Source organism: Thamnophis sirtalis, unplaced genomic scaffold, assembly GCF_051295495.1.
Source record: "Thamnophis sirtalis isolate CommonGarterSnake01/CBP01778 unplaced genomic scaffold, rThaSir2_p1.2 scaffold_14, whole genome shotgun sequence".
In the NCBI taxonomy this organism is placed as follows: Eukaryota; Metazoa; Chordata; class Lepidosauria; order Squamata; family Natricidae; genus Thamnophis; species Thamnophis sirtalis.
The window spans coordinates 5,044,754-5,066,867 of record NW_028261394.1 but is presented as its reverse complement, the minus strand read 5'-3'; the positions used below and the strand labels follow the sequence as shown (position 1 = coordinate 5,066,867).

The window sequence follows — 22,114 nt, the reverse complement described above, 5'->3', positions numbered from 1 at the left end:
GCAGGGAAGGGAAGCCGGCCTGAGGAGAAGCTCCGCCCTCTAGTGGGCGGAGCGATCGGGAGATTGACAGAAGCGTGAGGGGTGAAGGCGCTGGGAGGACAGTTGGCGGTCTGAGTGGGCCGCTCTGAGAGGAATTTAATATGTATATATATACCCAAACTCTGTTTATTAATCTAATTTCGCTCCCGCCTTTCCTTCAGGAGCTCGCTTCTCCCTCCCTTTTGCTTCCACACATCCCCTCAACAACCACCCTGCAAGGTAGGCCGCCAGGTCAGGGACAGAGAGAAAGAAGGCACGAAGGACAGGCCCAAAGCCTCCCAAAGTTGCTTCTGGACTGGGGATGGGTTTGAGGCCTTCAAGGCCTCCAGATGTTGTGGGTGCTCCATCCCTGGAGGCTTTTAAGGAGAAATTGGGACAACCATTTGTCTGAAATGGTAGAGGGTCTCCTGCTTGAGCAAGGGGATGGACTAGAAGACCTCCTGGGTCCCTCCCAGCTCGATCCTGATTCCTTCCCTCGGGAGTCTAGAAGGACCTTGATTAAAAAAATATGATTTAAATGCCCTTAAAGGTTTTCATTTAATGTAATGTAATGTATCATGTAATGCTTGTCTGTTCATCTTTTAGCTGTATTGTTTAAATCATGAATTGAATGTTTTCTTTTATTTGTAGGATGACTCCTGCCAAATGTATCCTTGCTACTTCGGCTAATTTTCCCAGGAAAGCAGATGCCGCTTTTGAATTGCGGTCCTGATTCCTTCCATATGGATTTCAACTCTCTCATCTGGAGATAAGAAAGAGAAAGGCGAAATGATGACAGTTTCTCCCCAGATGTGCCGGGGCTTCTCTGCAGTATTTACCCAAAGAGTCTGTCCTTGGTTTTGTTCCGTACACCGTTTCAGAGACATCCCTGGAAGAAAAAAATGGATATGGCCTCCAAGCCCACAACCCACAGCTTTCCTTCTGGACCGGAGGCTGATTAGCACGTCCCTGCCAGTCTATAAATTGCACAAGAGAGATTTGGAGGAGATGGCGAGATCGTCGGAAGCGCTTTCTAAAGAGGAGGAAGAAGAGGAGACATTTGATGCTGATGAAAGCTTTGGGTTGTTAACTCAGAAATATCCCCCCAAGCCCTTTTCTCAGGTGGCATCGGCTGATTTTCACAACTTGCATCGCCAAACCAAAAAAGAAGAGGAGGAGGAAGACGAGGAGGAGGAACTAGAAATAAAACCCAGACGGGGTCGAAGGAATACCCCATACTGGTATTTTTTGCAGTGCAAAGCATTGATAAAGGCAAATAAGGTCATTATTTTGGCTATGTTCTTTTGCCTTTTTTTTTTAAGTTGGGGATGGAGGGAATAATGAATGGCCTGGAAGGTTAAGGAAAGATCTGTTTGTTAGTTTGTTTATTGATTTATTAGATTGTTTTTTATCCCACCTTCATTATTTTATAAGCAGCTCAAGGTGAAAAAGCATTCCTAATACTCCTTCCTCCTATTTGGTGCCCCAAATGTGGTCATGTGATGTTTGTGTGCGTGCGTGTGTGCATGCAGTGAGTGGTGCAGTGGCCTAGAGGTGGGGCTCTTGCCTCCCAATCGGGAGGCTGTGAGTTCGATCCTAGAAGGAGGCAGATATTTCTCTCTCTGGGCACAATTTCATTTTTTCATTTTCATTTTAATGACATTTATAGGCCGCCCTTTTCCCTGAGGGGACTCAGGGCGGCTTACAATAAATACAATGAGAAGACATCTTCTGAACAAAACTCTGCATTGGCGACAGGAAGGGCATCTGGCCAGTAAAACACTGTGCTGGCTCCATTCAGTTGCCCAAACTCCACCCGACAAGGAATTACGAGGTCATTAGATGATGAGGATGATAATGATGATGATGTGTGCGTGCAGCCATCGGAAGTCTGGATTAAATATTTCAGCCGCTCGGTCGTAACTGCAAGTGGTCGCTAAGCAATGCATTGCTAAGCAAGGATTCCCTGTATTTACCCCAAGGTTTTGCCTCATTGCAATTTTGCTAGTTCGGACTTCTTGAAACTTGTTCAGCCTGGTGGGGTTTCGCAGTTAACCCTCTTCCTTGACCCTCTTCTCTGCAGCTGGCCGAGGCTCTTGAGCTCTTTGAGGTACGGATGCTGAAAGAAGAACGTCTCTGGCCGGAGGAGTTCAACTACACGGTGCTGATTGGTGGATGTGGCAGGGTTGGGTACCTGAAGAAGGCCTTTCGGCTCTACAATGATGTAAATACCCTCAGTTTCTTTCAAAGGGGATTTTTGTCAAGGGGGTGGGGCTTGATTTAAAGGAATAAGGGAAAAAATGACTGCTTTAAATCCGTGGTTGGAGGGATCTAAACAACGAATTCCCTCACCCCGGTCAAACCATTCACTAAGGCTGCATTACTATTACTATTAGATCCCCCCCATCTCCTCCCACTTATGACTGCTGGACTGTAACTTTGTTGCTTGTATCCTTACAATTTATATTGATATTGTTCCCTGATTGCTTATTTGTACCCTGTGACTATCATTAAGTGTTCTACCTTATGATTCTTGACAAATGTATCTTGTCTTTTGTGTACACTGAGAGCATCTGCACCAAAGGCAAATTCCTTGTGTGTCCAATCACACTTGGCCAATAAAGAATTCTATTCTATTCTAATTGGAACCCTTAAATTGATGTGTCATTTCGCACTGAAACTCCCTCCTTTTTTTTTTCAAATATATTTTTCAAATATATTTTTATTTTCAAAACAAACATACAAATCCTCCTTCTTTACATACTGTAGAAAGTGTATCAGTTGGTTACAAAAGGCTTTTGTGCATCTCTTCCAACATCATCATTGAGCCAAGGTGGCACAGTGGTTAGAGTGCAGTACTGCAGGCCACTTCAGCTGACTGCTATCTGTAGTTCGGCGGTTCAAGTCCCACCAGCTCAAGGTTGACTCAGCCTTCCATCCTTCCGAGGTGGGTGAAATGAGGACCCAGACTGTGGGGGCGATATGCTGACTCTGTAAACCGCTTAGAGAGGGCTGAAAGCCCTATGAAGCGGTATATAAGTCTAACTGCTATTGCTATCATCAAATATAATTCATATTAACTCTAATATCTTAACTCAGATGTTTATTATATTACCATCATTATACCTCCACTTTTATTTGACTGCAATTATTTAAACGTCCTTCATCATAAAATATACCAAGATTTAATACATAATTACATACTGGCATTTCATTTACTTATTTATAAAATCCTCCATTAACATTAAATCCTCATATCCTATTCTAGCTAAACATCCATAATGTTTAATATCAAAATTTTCTAATCCTCCTTTCCAAATCCCTGTTTACAATTTACATCCAATTCCCTTATATTATACGCAAACATATATAAACTCCCTCCTATGCATCCTAAGCAAGACTGCAAATTTGCTTGCCAATACTGCATTTGTCTTATTCCTGCGGTTTGACATGGAGTTACTCATTTTATGCTCTTGTTTCTAATCCGTCGAGGAAGTCTTTACGATATTCCCTCAACAGCAACCCTTTCTGAGTTTGTGCATGTAAATGATGCCCATCCTTACAAATACTTTGAAAGCCTCCATTCTAAACGATGTGTAGTTGCAAAGACGACAGATTCCTTGCTGAAACTTTTGTCTTGTTACGTTATGGGGAGGCAGATGAAAAAGCGAGGCCTGACGCCGACGATTGCCACCTACACGGCCCTCTTCAACGCCTGCGCGGAGACGCCCTGGAAAGACAGTGGTTTGCAGAGCGCTCTTAAGTTACGACAGGAACTGACCCAAAAAGGCATCGAGTTGAATCCAATTGCATATCGCGCTTTGTTGAAATGCTGTGCTCTGTGTTGTGATCTCCGCATGTGCTTGGATATATTAAAGGTAAAAAGAAAAACAAAAAGGGATTGTTGGTGTAAATTTATAATTGTTTGCAAAACTGTATCAGCTGCCTTAGAAACCTCATACTCAAAATATGACATAAATCACCATAATAATAATTTATATGCTGCTTGACTGCAGGTATAAATAAACCGTGTCATATTCCACAAAGGTTTTAACAAGAAGCTTAAGAGGACTTTCTGAGGTTGCAAGTTGGAGCAACGGTTGTTATGACATATATCCTTTGGAACACATTGTTGTTTTGCCTACTTTGGAATAGTCTGTATAAACCAGAAAAGAAACTCTTGGTTGTTTGCAAAGAAATGGATGGTGGGTTCCTAGAAATGTGCTGATTTTTTCTGGTCTTCCCAAGATTAAAATTATGGCAGGATCCACATGTTGCAGTATAGCCACTTATCAGATTTATAAAATATCAGAAAGTTCGGCGGTTCGAATCTCTAGCACCGTGTAACGGAATAAGCTCCCGTGACTTGTCCCAGCTTCTGCCAACCTAGCAGTTCGAAAGCAGGTAAAAAAACGCAAGTAGAAAAATAGGAACCACCTTTGGTGGGAAGGGAACAGCGTTCCGTGCGCCTTCAGCATTGAGTCATGCTGGCCACATGACCACAGAGACGTCTTCGGACAGCGCTGGCTCTTCAGCTTTGAAATGGAGATGAGCACCGCCCCCTAGAGTCAGGAAGGACTAGCACATATGTGCGAGGGGAACCTTTACTTTTAAAATATCCCTGCTTCACAAAACATACTAAGCTAAAACCAGACAAAGCATAGGGTGGTTTAATAGAGTTGGTGAAAACAGAAGATGGTATTTTGTTGCCTAAGGGATATCAGTTCCAGATTTACAGGTGGCCTTAGCCTGTTCATTTTGATCCTTATTTTTTTGTAAAAAAAACAAAGTTATGGCAAATTTCTTAAGATCTGTTTACTGGGAATGCTATATATGGATTACAGAACAACGGATCTTTTGTTACATGTTTACATTGAAGAGTAATTACGGAATCTTTACCTTTCCTCAGGAAATGGTGGGAAACGGCCATCAACTCACCACCGATGCTTTCAACGTCCTGCTCATGGGATGTATAAGCGACAAAGAGAATGGATTCCGCTATGCTTTACAGGTCTGTTTTCTGCCCTTTGCTCCCTTCCAATGGTGGGCACAAACCAAGCTCTTTCTGCCCTCCCCAGTGCATGCTGACTGGGGGATTCTGGGAGCTGAAGTCCACCCCCTCTTAAAGATGTCCAAGCTGAGAAACACTGACTTGGATGGGCGTGTATAAGTTGATGATCGGTGCTGTTGTTGTTTTTAAACAGGTTTGGCAACAGATGGCAAAGCTGAACCTCAAACCTGATCTGTACACTTACAATTTGATGCTGTCAGCTGCCAAATACTGTGGCATTGGTGACTCTGAGATAGCTTCTCAATTGCTACTAAGACCCTCAGAGAAACGCCCAACTCACCTGAGGCTGAATTCTGGCAGAGAGCAAGGCACAAAGGCTCGCAGGAAGAAAATAGCTAACGTTCCAGCTTCAATATTATCCGATGTCGAAGCTCTGGAAAGAAATATGTTCCCAGGAGACAATCCAAAAACTGAGGGGCCAGGAAGAAACCGAGGTGATGCCAAGGACAGCGCAAAACCGAAGCCAAGCGCTCAATCCGATTTATCAGAATGCGATACAGACGGGAGTTTGGTTATCTCTGAGCAGCACCAGTCGGTTCCGGAATCCCTAGCGGGAAACGCCTTTTCGGAGGCTGCCATTCCCCTCCCTAACTTGCTAGATTTCCAGAGTCCAGCCCCACATGTGGTTTCCTTCGGGACGGTGGCAACGCCCTCCGACCGACTGGCTCTGATGGGAAACATGGAAGGTTTCTTAAAAAAAATGAAGGACGACAAGGTGGCGGGGAACATTCGGACATTCATATTGTTGGCCGAAAACGTGGAACTCAACAGCCCATCCGAATCGTCGTTGCTGGCCGTCATGGAAGAGAACAACGTGAAACCAGACGTGGCTTTTTTTAACACGTTGATCAGAAAAAAGAGCAAGAAAGCCGACCTGGAAGCGGCAAAGGTAAGATCGTCCCTTTCTGGGTATGTGTTGTGGCCTGACAGCGGAGCTGGCAGCAGAGTTGGAGAGTGAGGAGGTCGGGGAGGAGCATGGGCCAGTCCTGGAGGCTGGGGAAGGCTCGGACGAGGGCTCTGCGTTAGAGGTAGAGATGGGGGTCAAGACTATCTGGCAGTTCTCAGCTGCCTTCGGAAATAGACAGCAGTGAGGCAGAGGAACAGCTGGAGCCTGTTCCCCATGTGCGCATGTGCAGAGCTGCCAGAAGAAAAGAACAGCTAAGAAATCAGGGTAGACTTGGGAATAAAGTCACAGGTGGAGGGTGAATGGCCCCTCCCATAGAAAACAAAAGAGGAGCGAAAGGGGTGGGGGCTTTTGCAAGAAACAATTTGTTCGTTCGGTCGTTAGATTCGTTTCAAGAGTGTGAAGATCTGTCCGTGAATCCCAGAGACTCTGTGCCCAGTTTTTCCTTGCACAGCACCTCATTTGGAAAATATTTACATGACAGCTTTCCAAGATAGATAAGGTCTGTGCTCATAAATACTCCTTTGAAAGACTGTTTGCCAGGCCTTTGCTGAATGTGAATGAGAGGAATTCATATTCGTTTCATAAAAGGGGTTTCATTGGGACCAGGACTCTGCCTCCTGCTTTTTGGGGAAATCTCACTTAGAACAGTATGGATCACTATTATGGGAGCGCTGCATTAGCCACTGCATATTTTAGAGAATTATACAGTTCTGTTTAATACAGTCTTTTTCAATTTACAGAGCTTGCTGCCTTTAATGTTGCAAAGCGGACTTTCACCGGACCTGTACACGTTTTGTAACTTAGCCATTGCCTGCCGCAAATACAAGGAAGGGATGCAGTTACTGTCAGACATGAAGGTACAAAACAGTCCAATTGTGTTTTAGGAGACACATGTGAAATTCCAAATTTTGAGGCACTAATTTTCCGCCTTGAAATATTTGCCGTTGCTTCAGTCCTCGCCTAGATTCGAACCGAGGCAGAGCTATGTTCTTTCTTCTTCATAGCCGCCTTTGTCTCAAATGTTTTTGTTATGCATTTGTTTCAGCGCTCTGGAATAAAACCCAATGTGCAGATCTACGGCGCGCTGATCAACGCAGCCGTGAAGCGACTGAATTACACTTACCTCATAGAGATCCTTAAAGACATGAGCAAGAATCAGGTGGCTCCAAATGAAGTCATTCTTAACGTCCTGGAGTTTGCAGCCCAGTATCCTCCTAATTATGATAAGGTAAGATGATCCTTATGGGATGCGGTGGCTCAGTGGCTAAGACACTGAGCTAGTTGATCAGAAAGGTCAGCTGTTCGGCGGTTCGAATCCCTAGCTTACGTTTTGCAGAAATCGGCCTGGCAGCTCTCCAAGCCACATAAGGTCTGTGATTGTAAATCCTCCCTTGAAAGGCTTTGCTGGATGTGAATGAGCAGAATTCATAGTCAATTAATAAAAGGTTTTTTTTTATCGGGACAAGGAGTTTGCTTCCTGCTCTCGGGAAGCTTCAGTCAGAACATGTCCGACTCTATTCTGATGCAAGGTGTGCTTTTAATAGCTTGCATTCATTTTTCTTCTTGCAGTACCAGAAAAAGGATCATTATCTTGAGAAAATTGATGGCTTCCGAGCTTTCTATTTCCGATGGCTTAAATGGATGCCCGGGGAAGAAACACCACACCCTTGGACAAGATACCGATATAAGAATGTGGCACAAAGCAAAGATGGCACCAAGCTGGAACAAGATCAGGGCAGCCAGGAGCTAAAATAAACCAAATATTGGCCATTCGTTATGGGATGCTGGCACGTTTTTTTAAATTGCTTTAATTCTGTACGTATCTCTTCACATGAACCTTAAATTAACCCCTAGGTGTATATACAACTGCAACCCAAATTTATCTGTAATATAACAGTAATATAGTGTCTAATAAATACAATTTTTCTATTACCAATTCTTATTGGAAGTGATTAAATCTGTTCACACTCTAAAGGAAAGCTTATACTTGTTTTGTAGTTATTGTGCTAGTCTTATCTCTAAGCCATTTTATTAGCTAGCGTGGGGAATTCTGGGAGTTGAAGTCCACACATCTTCAAGTCACCAAGGTTGAGAGATAATGGTTACAACTCTTCAAAGGAAAATTAGCAACCTAAAGTTGCAAAGCAGTGTTTGAAAGTACAGGTAACGCTGAGCAACATTTGGTGCCAAGATTCCTAACAATTTCTGGGAACATCAATAGAGAAAACCTAAGAGACTATATAGATATACTTTTGGTAACTAAATAAAATTGGGCTTCAGCAAAGATTCCCAAAGTAAGAGATATTTTCTACCCTTTCGCTATCCTGCAGTCTCCATACCGCTGTTTGCATAATTAAAAAGGGACAATTAGTTTTTTAACATGGCAGTGTATAGAATTTTATTTCAGCTCCCTGGTTTCTTTGCTTGCAATGGGAGTTGTGGAGTTCTAAGAATCCTATATTTACTTATGATCAGTGTGTATTAAGGTAAAGGTTCCCCTCACACATACGTGCTAGTCGTTCCCGATTCTAGGGGGCAGTGCTCATTTCACTTTCAAAGCCGAAGAACCACCAGCACTGTCCGAAGATGTCTCTGTGGTCATGTGGCCAGCATGACTCAACGCCAAAGGCAGACGGAATGCTGTTCCCGTCCCACCAAAGGTGATTCCTATTTTTCTACTTGCATTTTTTCCATGCTTTCGATCTGCTAGGTTGGCAGAAGCTGGGACAAGTCACGGGAGCTCACTCCGTTACGCGGCGTTAGGGATTCAAACCACTGAACTGATCGACAAGCTCAACGTCTTAGCCACTGAGCCACCGCGCCCCTTTTAGTGTGTATTAGTGACCCTCAATATTTTCAAAACGTTAAGAGGATAAAATCTGCCGGTCAATGCCGACTGGCAACTACGTGGAGGAAAGCCTTCTCGGTGGTAGCTCCGACCCTATGGAACAATCTCCCCGTGGAGATTCGTACCCTCACCACCCTCCAGACCTTCCGCACAGCCCTCAGAATCTGGCTATCCCGTCAGGCCTGGGGCTAAGACTGTAACCCGCCCGAATGGTATGAATGTTGTGTTTTTAATTATGTATTGTCTTTATGTTAAAAGTTTGTCTCCCCCTCCCTTTTGGGTTGTGAGCCGCCCTGAGTCCCCCCAGGGAAAAGGGCGGCATACAAATAAACTTCTGTACTCTATATAAAAGAGGTGCCTAATTTAGCCCTTTTTTGCTAGAACTATTGCATGTAAATAATTTTTAAAAATCAGAATTATGCTTATTATTTGGGAGGAGTAGGCAAGACTTTATTTTAATATACAATGACAATACAGGACATGAAAACACATTACTGCATTTACACATTTAATTATTCTATCGCGGGATACAAAGGGAGCCGTCTTGACAGCAGGTCGTGAAAAAAATAGTTCTTATGAGCAGTCCTTGATGGTAACAGTCACTTAAAACCTCTAAAAAAAATTGGGGTTTCTTTTGAAGAACGTTTTCATCCAGAGCAGCCCCGGCAGCCACAGTGAGTACACTCGATTATTCTCCCCTGTAGAAGGAAACCAACAGATGAGAAGAAACCAATTTTGTTGTATTTATTTTGTACGATGACAATAAAGACTATACTAAACAGACCATAAAGTTACGCAAGAAGTAGGTTGAGAGGGGGTGGTGGAATTCAGTGGTTGAAAAAAACCTGATTTTAGAGCAGAGGTATTTTTTTTATAGGACGGGAATTTCATAAATTGTATACATGATTGAGCAACTGAATATGCATACAAGGGAAGAAGAGAATGAATACTGAAACGGTGGGTTGCAGGCGGTACACCCCGGTACGGGCGTACCGGTTCTGGTACGGTGCTCCGGAGAGCCTGCCCAAGCTCCTTACCTGTATTTGAGCTCTTTGGCACTTCCACACATGTGCACAGAGCACACGGCGCCTGCACAACACTCCGCCAAGCAGCTGGAGCATCGTGGAGGCATCGCAAGAAGGACACATGCGCGAGCTGTGCACATTCATGTGGTGGACACCGGGCCCTGTTGCAACCGTACCAGTTGCAACGTGATCCGGAACCCGCCACCGTACTGAAAGCATGGCTGCAAATGACCTTTAAAAAACAACATTCCTTACCACTTCCAGTTTACTCTTGGGCACTCTACAAATGCAGTTGGTTCCGAAATTAGTATCGCGAGTCTGGATGCAGCGCAAGCAGCAAAGGTTTTCGTAGCCTTGTTTCTTCCATTTTGCAATCAGGTTTTTGTCTGCGTAACCTTCTTTGATGCAATATTCGTATAACTCTACACAGGGCAGATATAAATGAAAGGGTGAATGTATTCCTCTGATTAAATGAGCTAGAGTTTGGAAAACAGAAAAGTGAACTTTGGAAAAGGTGCATGGAAATGGCCTTGAAGAAGGAACTCAATAAATATCAGATAATTCAGTAAATACGTCAGCCATCAGGCACAAAGAAACATGTTAAGCTCCATTGAAGTCGATTTATTGTTCAAAACTATCCAGAAGAATCTACTCAACAGCATTAAATTGGCACTAGATACGAATTAATAGAATTCAATGGGTTGGACTGAGATTGCTTGTGGGAATGTAAGGATTCTAGATTGGTTCCATGCTTGACTCTACCCCCAGGCTCTGTCCGTCCTGCTTAAGCAGAACTGAGAAAGAAACTCAACATAATTCCACCTTTTTGGGTTTTTCTTTTTTGCTATTAATAGGGGATGCAGAGAAACTCTGCCAGGCTTTCAATATTCTGTTATACTCTATAATAAAGAGTTCCAGTAGTTTTTGAAGTCTGTTTTCCTGACTTGGCCTGCCCCAAAGGGCTGACTCTTTTTCCCTCGCCGCACGACAAAAAAGACACGGTTTACCTTTTCAAGGGGAGATGAAAGAGCCCACTGTCTTACCTCTGCTAATGGCTTTCCTTTTATAGAAGAGATCAAAAATGTAGCGTGTTTTCTGGTGATGAATTCTGAAGATGGGCCAAAGAGATTCCACTTTTCTTTTTCCTTCATGCGGTTCGGTCTCAGCTGAGAGAGAAATGGCAGAGACCATACATTACTTTTTCATTCTCACAGTCTTATTTCCATTTTTTTCTTGAACATGTGCAGCTAAGACAGACACACATACCCCACACACACAAACATACCTTCCCTCATTTTTTGATCCAACTCATCTAAGGTTGGTTCGATCAATTCCCAGCCATCCGGAGGAGGTTTTCTGCTCCTTTTCACCTTGGGCATCTCTTCAAAAAGGGGAAAAAACCCTGCAAAAGAAACATATTTGAGATGTATGTATACAGTCTGAGGAAGACAGCCAATGAAATGGGTGGCGTGAAAATGTCAGTAAAAGATTTATTTTATTTTATTATATTATTATTATTATCACAATTGTATCACAGCGGCCAGTTGTTTTGCCAGATTTGGCATTGATTACTAGTCGGGCCCCACCCAGGGGCCTAGGATGTCATAACGTATTTTCGTAATATGCGTGCGGATCCAAGCAGTGCGGCTTTTTGCATTTGGCTGATGGTGATTTTGTCAATTTTTAACTGTTTTAAATGTAATTCCAGTGCTTTTGGAATAGCACCTAGTGTGCCGATTACCACTGGAATTACCACTGCTAGTTTGTGCCATAATCGTTGAATTTCAATTTTTAAATCCTTTAAACACGATTTTTTTCATGTTCCTTCTCATCAACCCTGCTATCACCTGGTATTGCGATGTCTATGATTGTAACCTTATTTTTCTCAACTAGTGTGATGTCTGGTGTATTATGCGCCAGTATTTTGTCCGTTTGTATACGAAAATCCCATAAGATCTTGACCATCTGATTTTCGGTGACTTTTTCAGGCTTATGTTCCCACCAGTTTGTTGTTGTTTTAATATTGTAATTTTTGCACAAATTCCAGTGGATCATTTGTGCTACTGAATTGTGCCGCAATTTATAATCATCATCATCATCATTATTATTATCATCTTTATTCATTAAACATGAAACTCAGTCAAATGAACATTCAAAAATGCATCACAAATACCATTGACTGGTGCTAATGGTTGATATGGTTTGCTGCCAGCGTCCTAGGTATCAACCAAGTACCTTCTTAAAATACAAGCTGTTCCGAGCAGCCCAGTTTTTTGCAGTTCTACTGGTGTTATTGCAGGAAGCTGCAATTTGTTGATATATCTTGTACAATTCTTGGACATGGTGCCAAGCGCCCCGATGACAATGGGTATCACTGTTACATGCTTGTTATTGTTGTTATTATATCGCACAGTCAGGCAGAAGTCCAGTCTGGGTTTGGCTCAGTCAACGGAACTATTCTTATTCTTTATTCATTAAACATGAAACTCAGTCAACTGAAATATTATTCTCATCATCATCATCATCTTTTCGCAGCTTATGTAGGGGGCTGGACTAGAAGACCTCCAAGGTCCCTTTCCAGGTGATCTATATTCTGATTCTGACTCCTTTCGACGCTCTGCTCCCCAAGAGCAGCCTTCCTCCCCTCGTCAAGCGGGATCGCCGGCCTTCCTCAGGGGAAAAAGGGCCACTTACAGGGGCAGCCCAGGCAGACGTTACACCGGTGAGTCCCTTCCCAGCAAGATACCCTCCCTGTGGATTTCTGCCTGCCACCCAGAGAGACTTCAAACAGAGACGGGGAATGGGGTGGTGTCGGGTTTTCGGGGCTCCGGGTCCCCCTTCTGGTCCGACTGGGGGGGGAAGGATACTTACGGTTTGGGGGTGCTGCTCTTTCCCTCCGCGTCGCTCTTCCGCTTCCCCGTCGCCCCCGCCGTGACGTCACCCGCAGCCCAGGCCCTCCTTGGCCCCGCCGTCGCTCCCCAGGGGGCTTTCCCTAGTTCGTCTGTCCACGAAAGTTGCCTGTTTGGCCTTGCGCCAGAACTCAAGGCGGAGACGCCTTCGCAAGGCACCTTCCAACAAACCGCCCGCTTCTTCGGAGCGGCCAGGGCTTCTTTAACGCGCTGCTTTTACCCTCGGCCTAAAGTTCCCTCAGGTTTCCCGTCAGGCGGTAGGTGAAACAGCCTCAAGGAAAGAAAGGGGCCGGGGACCTCAACGGACGTCGACGAGGACACCGGCCCCACTTCCGTTTCCGGGTCGCTCCCAGCTCGGGGCGAAGTGAGGCGTGTAGGGGGGGCGGGAGGAGAAGCAGGACGACTCGCTCGCCGTCGGAGCCGCCATCGTTGCCGGAGCCTCGCTATGCCCAAAGGTGAGCGCGCCCGGCCTCCCCGCGGAGGCTCCTCCCTGGGGAGGCCCAAGCTTCCGAAGCAGATGGACTACAGCCTCCATCGTCCCAGGCCGTGCCCCATGGGCCTTGTGGCCCCGTCCCTCGTTCCCCCCCCCCACCTTGCCTGGAAGGGCCGCGATGCCTCGGGAGGCGTTTCAGGCCTTTCCTGCGGATTCCTTCCTTTCCCTAAAATTAAAATATATATATATTAAAATTGGGCGGGGGGAGATCATTCCAGCGCTGCCCCCACTTTCTTGAAACCCCCCCCCCGGAAATTCTTCTCGGGCAAGTCCTTTAGAGAGGTGGGGGGGCGCTAATTGGTGTCAAATTAGAGCTGGGGGGGCATTTATGAAAGCCACATCTTTTTTGGGGGGGGGGGTTAAATGAGTGTCAAAATAGAGGGTGGGGGTCTCCAAAAGAGGCAAACGGGTGGGTGGGGGGTCTTAAGGAGAGTGAAATCAGCGAGAGATTAATTAGTGCCAAAACAGGGCTGGGGGAGGGGCTTCCATGGGAGCCACATCTTGAGGAGGTGGGGGGGGATTAATGAGGGTCAGATGACAGGGTGGGGGGGTCTCCACAAGAGCCAAATGAGTGGGTGGGCCTGAATGAGGGTCAAATCCGGATGGGGGGAGGTTTCGAAGGGTCTCAAAGACAGATCAATGGGAAGGGTGGTGGTGGTCTTAAGGTGAGCCAAATCAGGTTGTGGGGCTGAATGAGGGTCAAAATAGAGGGTGGGGGTCTCCAAAAGAGGCAAATGGGTGGGTGGAGGGGTCTTAAGGAGAGTGAAATCAGCGGGAGGAGATTAATTAGTGCCAAAACAGGGCTGGGGGAGGGGCTTCCATGGGAGCCACATCTTGGGGGGGTGGGGGGGATTAATGAGGGTCAGATGACAGGGTGGGGGGGTCTCCACAAGAGCCAAATGAGTGGGTGGGCCTGAATGAGGGTCAAATCCGGATGGGGGGGGTTCGAAGGGTCTCAAAGACAGATCAATGGGATGGGGGAGGTCTTAAGGAGAGCCAAATCAGGTTGTGGGGCTGAATGAGGGTCAAAATAGAGGGTGGGGGGGGCTCCACAAGAGGCAAATGGGTGGATGGGGGCCTTGAGAGTGAAATCAGGGTTAATTGGTATCAAATCACGAGGCGGGGGTCTTAATGAGGCCCAGTAGGGGAGCAGTGGAGAGACCCGCCCTGCCTTTCCTTCCTAACTCCCCCACCCCCCTCCGATGCAGTGGGAATCCAGTGCCAGGGCAGCCTTTCCGCCAGGATGGATTGCATCAGGCCATGAGGATCTGTTTGGAAGGACTTCCCTCCAGTTAGCTGTCAATCAGAACAGAGTTGGGGGATTAGGGGAGGGGCATTTGGCAGCCTCCCTTTGCATGTGGGAAGCAGGAGGGGTGTGTGGAAGTTGAGGAGGGGGATTACTGTCTCAGTTTATACCCTGCAGGCGAGGAGCTCCCGGAAATGCCCACCTCCCCCACCCCTCCTTGGATAGCAGAAAGGCATCTTCTGAAGAGCTGCCTGCTGCTTTGGGAATGTCTTTCCACCGTCTTTTTCTTGTTTTAAGAATCTTCGGGTGTTTTTCATGAAGATCTTACTTTAGTCTGCGAGAAAACCACCCGGCTCAAGAGAGCACCAAGGATACCCACCCCCCAGTCCCCCCTCTTCTTCCTCCTGACCCTCTCTCTCTCTCTCCACCAATCCCACTCTCTTCTAGCCCTGATGATGTTCCCTAAGTGGGAAATGAAATGTCTGCAACAAAACAGCCAAGCTCAGAGAGCACCAAGGACCCCGCAATCCTCCTCTTCTTCTTTTCCACTCTCTTGTAGCAATGATAACGTTACCTAGTTGGGTAATGAAATGTCTGCAAGAAAACCACCAAGCTCAGAGAGTGCCAAGGACCCCACAATCCTCCTCTTCTTCTTTTCCACTCTCTTGTAGCAATGATAACGTTACCTAGTTGGGTAATGAAATGTCTGCAAGAAAACCACCAAGCTCAAAGAGTGCCAAGGACCCCACAATCCTCTTCTTCTTTTCCACTCTCTTGTAGCAATGATAATGTTACCTAGTTGGGTAATGAAATGTCTGCAAGAAAACCACCAAGCTCAGCGCCAAGGGGCCCCTTGCTCTCCTCCTCCTGCTCCATTTTGCAAACCCCACTCTCTTCTAGCCCTGATGATGTTCCCTAGGTGGGAAATGAAATGTCTGCAACAAAACAGCCAAGCTCAGAGAGCGCCAAGGACCCCGCAATCCTCCTCTTCTTCTTTTCTACTCTCTTGTGGCAATGATAACGTTACCTAGTTGGGGCATGAAATGTCTGCAAGAAAAAACCACGCTCGGATAAGACCGAGGACCCCTCATTTCAACCCTAACCTACAAATATTCTCTTTTATAGTTATTTTTTTTTCCAAATCCCCCCCCACCCCCCACTCCTAGTCCTTAGGGAGAGGAGGGCCTTCCCCTGGGTTTCAGCCTGCATTGTGGATTTCCTAAAATAGCAATTGCATCTAGACTTACATAGCGCTTTGAAGCATCCTCCGGACTCTACATAATGTAGAAGCATTATTTGTATCTGGGTCCTCATTTTACCCACCTCGGGAGGATGGAAGGATGAGTCAACCTTGAGCCGGTCAGGATCGAATTCTTGGCTGTGTGGCAGGATTTGCCTGCAGTGCTGCATTCTAACCACTGTACCGCCACAGCTAATCAGCAGGAGCACTTAGACTTATATACCGCTTCACAGTGCCATACAGCCCCCTCCCTAGGCTTCCCTCCCCCCCCCAAGGCCTTTCCATGGTGTGTGGGCAGGGTTTCTTGCTGATGTGGCGTCGTGGCCTGCCAGCACAGCTGGCAGCAGAGTCGGACAATGAGGAGGTCGGGGAGGAGCATGGGCCAGTCCTGGAGGCTGGGGAAGGCTCGGACGAGGGCTCTGTGTCAGAGGCAGAGAGGGGGCCAGGGCTGTATGCCAGTTCTCAGCTGCCTTCTAAGCTAGACAGCAGTGAGGCAGAGGAACAGCTGGAGCCTGTTCCCAGTGTGCGCATGCGCAGAGCTGCCAGAAGAAACGAACAGCTCAGAAATCAGGGTCGACTTGGGAGTAAAGCCACAGGTGGAAGGTGAATGGCCCCTCCCATAGGACGTAAAAGAGGAGCGAAAGGGGAGGGGGCTTTTGCAGGAAAGAATTCGTTCATTTAGTCATTAGATTCATTTCAGGAGTGTGAAGATCTGTCCGTGAATCTCAGAGACTCTGTGCCCATGTCTTTCCTTTCACAGTTCCTCATTTGGGGAAATATTTACATGGCAGCTTTCCAAGCTAGATAAGGTCTATGGTCACAAATTCACCTTTGAAAGACTGTTTGCCAGGCCCTTGTTGGATGTGAAGGAGAGGAATTCACATTCCTTTAATAAAAGGGGTTTTATCGGGAGCAGGACTCTGCATTGTACTTTTTGGGGAAGCCCAGCTCAGAACATGTGGGAGAAGTCTGTCTTATCCTAGAAACTCTCTGCTGCCGTTGATGGGAATCCAGACCTTGTCTGCCAATGGAAGCAGGGCACGTTACAGGAGGAAGAGGTGGGGGGAAGTCATCTCTGAACCCACTTTTTACTTGCAGGTAAAAAGGGGGGCCATAAAGGCCGAGCGCGGCAGTATACCAGCCCTGAAGAGATCGATGCCCAGCTGCAGGCTGAGAAACAGAAGGCCAGGGTAAGGAGACGCGTTTTCTCACTGCTGTTGACCAGCCCAATATGTTGCTAAACAAGACATTTGTTCAGTGTTGCCCCGTTTTATGACTTTTCTTGGCGGTTCAGTGAACAGTTAACATGCTTGTTCCGATTGGCTTCGCTTGTCAGACGGCCACAAAAGGAGATTGGCATGACCCCTGTGCCAACGCCCCAAAGTAATGCACCCCTAGAAAGCAGGACGCTGAGGCAGGCAAAATCCTTAAAGAACCGTTTTGTTGAATACCTCCTATTGGCACAGACTGGTGAAAAGCCAACTCTTGAGAGTTCCCGCAGCTTTCCCCTAATTCAAAAACAAAAGTTTCCCCTTCCCACCCCGCCCCCAAGTCACTGCTCACACTGTCCAATCCAAGTCCTGGGCGGTTGCTAGGTTACTTCGCTCCTCCTGTGGGCAGCCACCTGTGGGAATGTCCTTGGTTCCCACAAGAAAACATTGTTTTGACGACAAAGCCCCCATCTAACTATTCCACCCCGTCCTATTACTCTGCGGCATCCCTGAAGCCTCCCAAGAGGCCTCAGCCAGGCTCACTTCAGGGTTGACACTTGGTGGGGACACGGCGACCGTCCTCAAGATGAGTCCGTTGCCAACTGTCTGGTTTTTGATCATGTGGCCGTGGGGATGCTGCAAGGGTGTGAAAAACGATTGTAAGTTGGTTTATACTAAGGTAGCTTAGGCTGAGAATTGGAGGCCCGCCCTTGTCGTCCTCCCGACATCCCCACGACGCCAGGCAGTCAGAGGAACGGGTGGAGAGCCACACGCCTCCCCCCCCCACGCTTGAATGAAGCTAAATGATCCCCCCACCCACCCACCCCAATCTTCCCCACAGCTGTTCTGGTTTGCTGATGCTTCTCCTTTCCACAGGAAGAGGAAGAGGAGCAAGAGGAAGGCGGTCCGGGGGCCTCCGGAGAGCCCAAGAAGAAGGAGAAATCGCTAGATTCGGATGAGAGCGAGGAAGAGGAGGGCGAGGACTATCAGGTAGGGAGAGCGGGGGGAGGTCGGGGTTTGGAGAAGAGTGTCCTTGGTTTAGGAGCAGGAAGAGCGATGAGATGCTCTTGGCTTTGATTCAGCCGCTCGAGGCTTCTTCTGCACACCTGTTCTGTTGCCTTGCATTCCCTCACCCCCCCCCACTTCCACCCCCCCCAGGGTCTGGCTACCCCTTTGCCTTAAGGTCAGCCTCCCTAGGTGGACCAGGCCGGACACAGGCCGGATGAACGGAGGCTGCTTTATTGTAAGGCTAACTCTGACTCTGACAGAGCCTTTGCAAGGACCGATTTCCCACGTCTCTTTTTACAGCCGAATAAGTTGGGGGGGGGTTGTTTCTGTCTGCTTCCCCTCTTCTTCCCTTCCTCCCCTTCCTCTCCTTCTCCTTCCTCCTCTTCTTCCTCCCTTCCTCCTTTATCCCCTTTTTCTCCTTCCCTTCCTCCTTTCTCCCCTTCCATCTTCCTTCCTCCCCTTTTTCTCCTTCCCTTCCTCCCTTTCTCCCCTTTTTCTCCTTCCCTTCCTCCTTTCTCCCCTTTTTCTCCTTCCTCCCTTCCTCCTTTCTCCCCTTTTTCTCCTTCCCTTCCTCCCTTGCCTCCCTTCTTCCCTTCCATCTTCCTTCCTCCCCCTTTTATCCTTTCCTTCCTTCCTTTCCTCTTCCCTTTCTCCCCTTTTTCGCCTTCCCTTCCTCTCCTCTTCCCTTCCTTCTTCCTTCCTCCCCCTTTTCTTCCCTTCCTCCTCTTCTTCCTTCCTTCCTCCCTTCCTTTCTTCTTCCCTTTCTCCCCTTTTTCTCCTTCCCTTCCTCCGTTCCTCTCTTCTTCCCTTCTTTCTTCCTCCCCCTTTTCTTCCCTTCCATCTTCCTTCCTCCCCTTTTATCCTTTCCTTCCTCCCTTCCTTTCCTCTTCCCTTTCTCCCCTTTTTCGCCTTCCCTTCCTCCCTTCCTCTCCTCTTCCCTTCCTTCTTCCTTCCTCCCCCTTTTCTTCCCTTCCTCCTCTTCTTCCTCCCTTCCTTCCTCCCTTCCTTTCCTCTTCCCTTTCTCCCCTTTTTCTCCTTCCCTTCCTCCGTTCCTCTCTTCTTCCCTTCTTTCTTCCTCCCCCTTTTCTTCCCTTCTTCTTCCTCCCTCCCTTCCTTCCTCCCCTTTTCTCCTTTCCTTCCCTTCCTCCCCTTCCTCCTTCCTCTCCTTCCCTTCCTTCTTCTTCTTCCCTTCCCTCTTCCTTCCTCCCTTTCTCCCCTTCTTCCTCTTCCCTTCCTTCCCTTCTCTCTTCCTCCTCTGCCCTCCCCTCCCCCCCACTTTCTTCTTCCTTCCCCTCCTCCCTCCCATCCGCTCTTCCTTTCTTTCCCCACTATGCCTCTCTCATCCCGCCATTCCCAAGGGCGGCATCTCTTTTCCTCCACCTCCCAAGGTCCTCATCTCCACACAACGGTCACAAAACCCCCTTCCGGAAAGCTCTCTCTCTCCCAACCAGCCCCCTTTTGTTGTGGCTTTTCCATTCCAGCCGAAGCACAAAGGAGTGGAAGGCATGATCGACATAGAGAACCCCAACCGGGCAGTGCAGACGGCGAAAAAGGTCACCCAGCTCGATTTAGAGAGCCCGAGGGAATTGTCGCGGAGAGAACGGTGAGTCCCTTCCCTTCCCCTCTGAGACAGAGAGGCAGGTGGGCAGTTCTGGCCTCTGGATTCCCTCCGTTCTCCGGGAATTAAGCCAATTGTTTGGGGGGGGGGATTTTTAAACCCAGCTCTCCAAAGCCCCCTGCTGACTCTTCTCCCCCCCCCGCCCCCCCCCCTTTACTTTTGCAGAGAAGAGATTGAAAAACAGAAGGCGAAAGAAAGGTACATGAAGATGCATCTGGCAGGGAAAACGGAACAGGCCAAGGCCGACCTCGCCCGGCTAGCCATCATCCGGAAACAGAGGGAGGAGGCAGCCAAAAAGAAGGAGGAAGAGAGGAGAGGTAAGGCAGGGGGGAAGTGGGCTGAGGCTCCCGCGAGGTTTTCTCGCAGTTTTGTTTAAGTGTTTCTCCTGTGGTGGATTTTTCTCAGTCTTTAAGATGACTAGGTGTCAGGGAGGGAGGGAGATGGAAATGATTAGAGAGGGAGGGAGGAAGGAGAGAGAGAAAGAAGAAAAGAAAAGAAAGGGAGATGGAAATGAAAAGAGGGGAAGGAAGGAAAGAAAGAAAGAAGAAGAAAGAAAGAAAAAGAAAGGTGGCTGATCTGCGTAGGAATTATTATGCACTGTAGAAAGATGGATGACAGGAAGAGAGGGAGGAAGCAGAGAGAAAGAAAAAAGAAAAGGAAGGAGGGAGATGGAAATGAGAAGAAGGGGAGGAAGAAAAAAGAGAAAGAAAAAAGGAAGAAGAATGGAAAGAAAGAAAGAAAGGAAAGAAAGAAATAAAGAAAAAGAAAGACCCATCAACCCTTTATAAAGGTGGCTTATCTGGAGTTAAAGTCCCTTCCCATAGGAATTCTTATGCACTCTAGGAAGGTGGATGACAGGAAGAGAGGGAGGGAGGGAGAAGAAAGAAAGAAGAAAAGGAAGGAAGGAGATGGAAATGAAAAGAGGGGGAAGAAGAAAAAAGGAAGAAAAGGCCCATCAACCCTTTATAAAGGTGGCTTATCTGGAGTTACATCGCTTCCCGTAGGAATTCTTATGCACTCTAGGAAGGTGGATGACAGGAAGAGAGGGAGGGAAGGAAGGAAAGAAGGAAGGAAGAATTCATGGATTCAACTCTTCTTCCTTCTCCGGTTCTCTCCCCCCCCCTCCTTCCCCTCCCCCCACCCCCCAGCTAAAGACGAAGCGGCCATGGCTGGCAAGCGGATGCAGTCGCTGTCCCTCAACAAGTAAAGGCAGCCCCCGCACCCCGAGAGGAGGGACACCCCCTGGGACGGTGCTGGGCCTGGCACCTTCGGACTCGCTGCGGCGTCATTTCCCAGAGAGGCTGCAGGAGGAGGGCAGTGGGCGGCAAAGGCGGCACCTCTCATCAAGAGACACTGACCGCTCCGTGTTCGTCTTCATCTGGGCACAGAGTTCCACGGGATTACTTTTTTTGGGGGGGTAGGGGGGGCACGCAGGCGAGGGGAGGGGAAAGCGGCAGGGGGAGGGCAGGAGATCCGAGCACTCTTTCACCTTTGGAGCAAACATTGTGACAACACCGACGGTTGCATTAAAATGACCGGGGGATTTTTTATTTTATTTTTTTCGGGAAAGGGGGCAAAAATACCGCCGCCAGCTGAACGGTTTGATGTGGTTAATTTTGGGTGGGAGGCCGACGGAGGCGGAAGGTTTGCTGGGGAGGGGGCCGATCGCTTCAGCTAGCTTTCAGGGAACTAGGCAGGGAGGGGGGGAATGAGTAGCTCGGACCCCCGTAGGTGCATTTCCAAAAAAAAATATGGGGAGGGAGGGGGAACGCCGTACGCTTTGGCATGGACCTAGACTGCAGAAGAATCCGGGGAAATCAACCGTTACGAGACAGAGGTGGAATCCTTGACACACTCACCACGCGCCCCCCAACCCATTGGCTGTTTCGGTTTTCTCTTTTCCACCCTCTTTTCTTTCTTTCTTCCTTTTTTTTTTTTAAAGCCGTCCTTTTCATTTCTTTCCTCCTCCTCTGAAAGTCGATAATGAGTTTATTATTTTTTTTAAAAAAAACACACACACAAACCCCGGGAAAAACGAAAACCAAGAGAAAGGCATCTTCGGGATTGTGCATCTTTGCAGAATAGAGGCAGGCGAGAGAGAGAGAGAGAAAAAAGAGAAAAACCTGTATATTTGGCTGAATAAAGTTTAAATTATCGTAACGGTCTGGTGCCTTTTCACGCTTTTGCGGCCACGCGCAACATTTCCTTCCCCCCCCCCCAAGGAAATGTATTGAAGTCCTGTTTTTCCTTAAGTATAATCTTTATTGCTGTTGTATACTTAAATACAACAGAACTGGTTTTAACCCCCACTGGTGCAAAATTATAACAGAAACGAAAAAAGAAAGAAAAACTTAGCGTGTGCATGGAGTGATTGTGGTTGTATTTAAAAGTCTCACAGCCCAAGGATAGAAACTATCTTGAAACCTGTGGATGGATAATCTCCATTTCAAGAGCCGAGGTGGCACAGTGGTTAAATGCAGCACTGCAGGCTACTTCAGCTGACTGCAGTTCTGCAGTTCG

At 47.4% G+C, this 22,114-nt stretch overlaps 3 protein-coding genes across 3 annotated transcripts; 2 read left to right on the top strand and 1 right to left on the bottom strand.

Annotated features, from left to right (window-relative positions):
* Positions 1 to 71: 71 nt before the first annotated feature.
* On the top strand, positions 72 to 7,926 carry PTCD1 (pentatricopeptide repeat domain 1). The gene is made up of 9 exons (XM_087728672.1): positions 72 to 258; positions 670 to 1,299; positions 2,102 to 2,242; positions 3,678 to 3,896; positions 4,928 to 5,029; positions 5,223 to 5,978; positions 6,737 to 6,853; positions 7,042 to 7,224; positions 7,566 to 7,926. The coding sequence occupies exons 2-9, from the start codon at positions 808 to 810 to the stop codon at positions 7,749 to 7,751; spliced, it is 2,196 nt and encodes a 731-aa protein (XP_087584798.1). The 5' UTR covers positions 72 to 258; positions 670 to 807; the 3' UTR covers positions 7,752 to 7,926.
* Positions 7,927 to 9,266: 1,340 nt separating this feature from the next.
* BUD31 (BUD31 spliceosome associated protein) lies at positions 9,267 to 12,880 on the bottom strand. Its single transcript, XM_087728929.1, has 5 exons — positions 12,741 to 12,880; positions 11,155 to 11,271; positions 10,913 to 11,035; positions 10,125 to 10,291; positions 9,267 to 9,542 (listed from the first exon to the last, which is right to left on the bottom strand). The coding sequence occupies exons 2-5, from the start codon at positions 11,246 to 11,248 to the stop codon at positions 9,492 to 9,494; spliced, it is 435 nt and encodes a 144-aa protein (XP_087585055.1). The 5' UTR covers positions 11,249 to 11,271; positions 12,741 to 12,880; the 3' UTR covers positions 9,267 to 9,491.
* Positions 12,881 to 13,109: 229 nt separating this feature from the next.
* PDAP1 (PDGFA associated protein 1) lies at positions 13,110 to 21,754 on the top strand. The gene is made up of 6 exons (XM_087728708.1): positions 13,110 to 13,233; positions 16,856 to 16,947; positions 17,845 to 17,958; positions 19,458 to 19,579; positions 19,760 to 19,911; positions 20,743 to 21,754. Exons 1-6 carry the CDS (start codon positions 13,224 to 13,226, stop codon positions 20,799 to 20,801), a joined length of 549 nt encoding a protein of 182 aa, XP_087584834.1. The 5' UTR covers positions 13,110 to 13,223; the 3' UTR covers positions 20,802 to 21,754.
* The last annotated feature ends 360 nt before the right edge of the window (positions 21,755 to 22,114 follow it).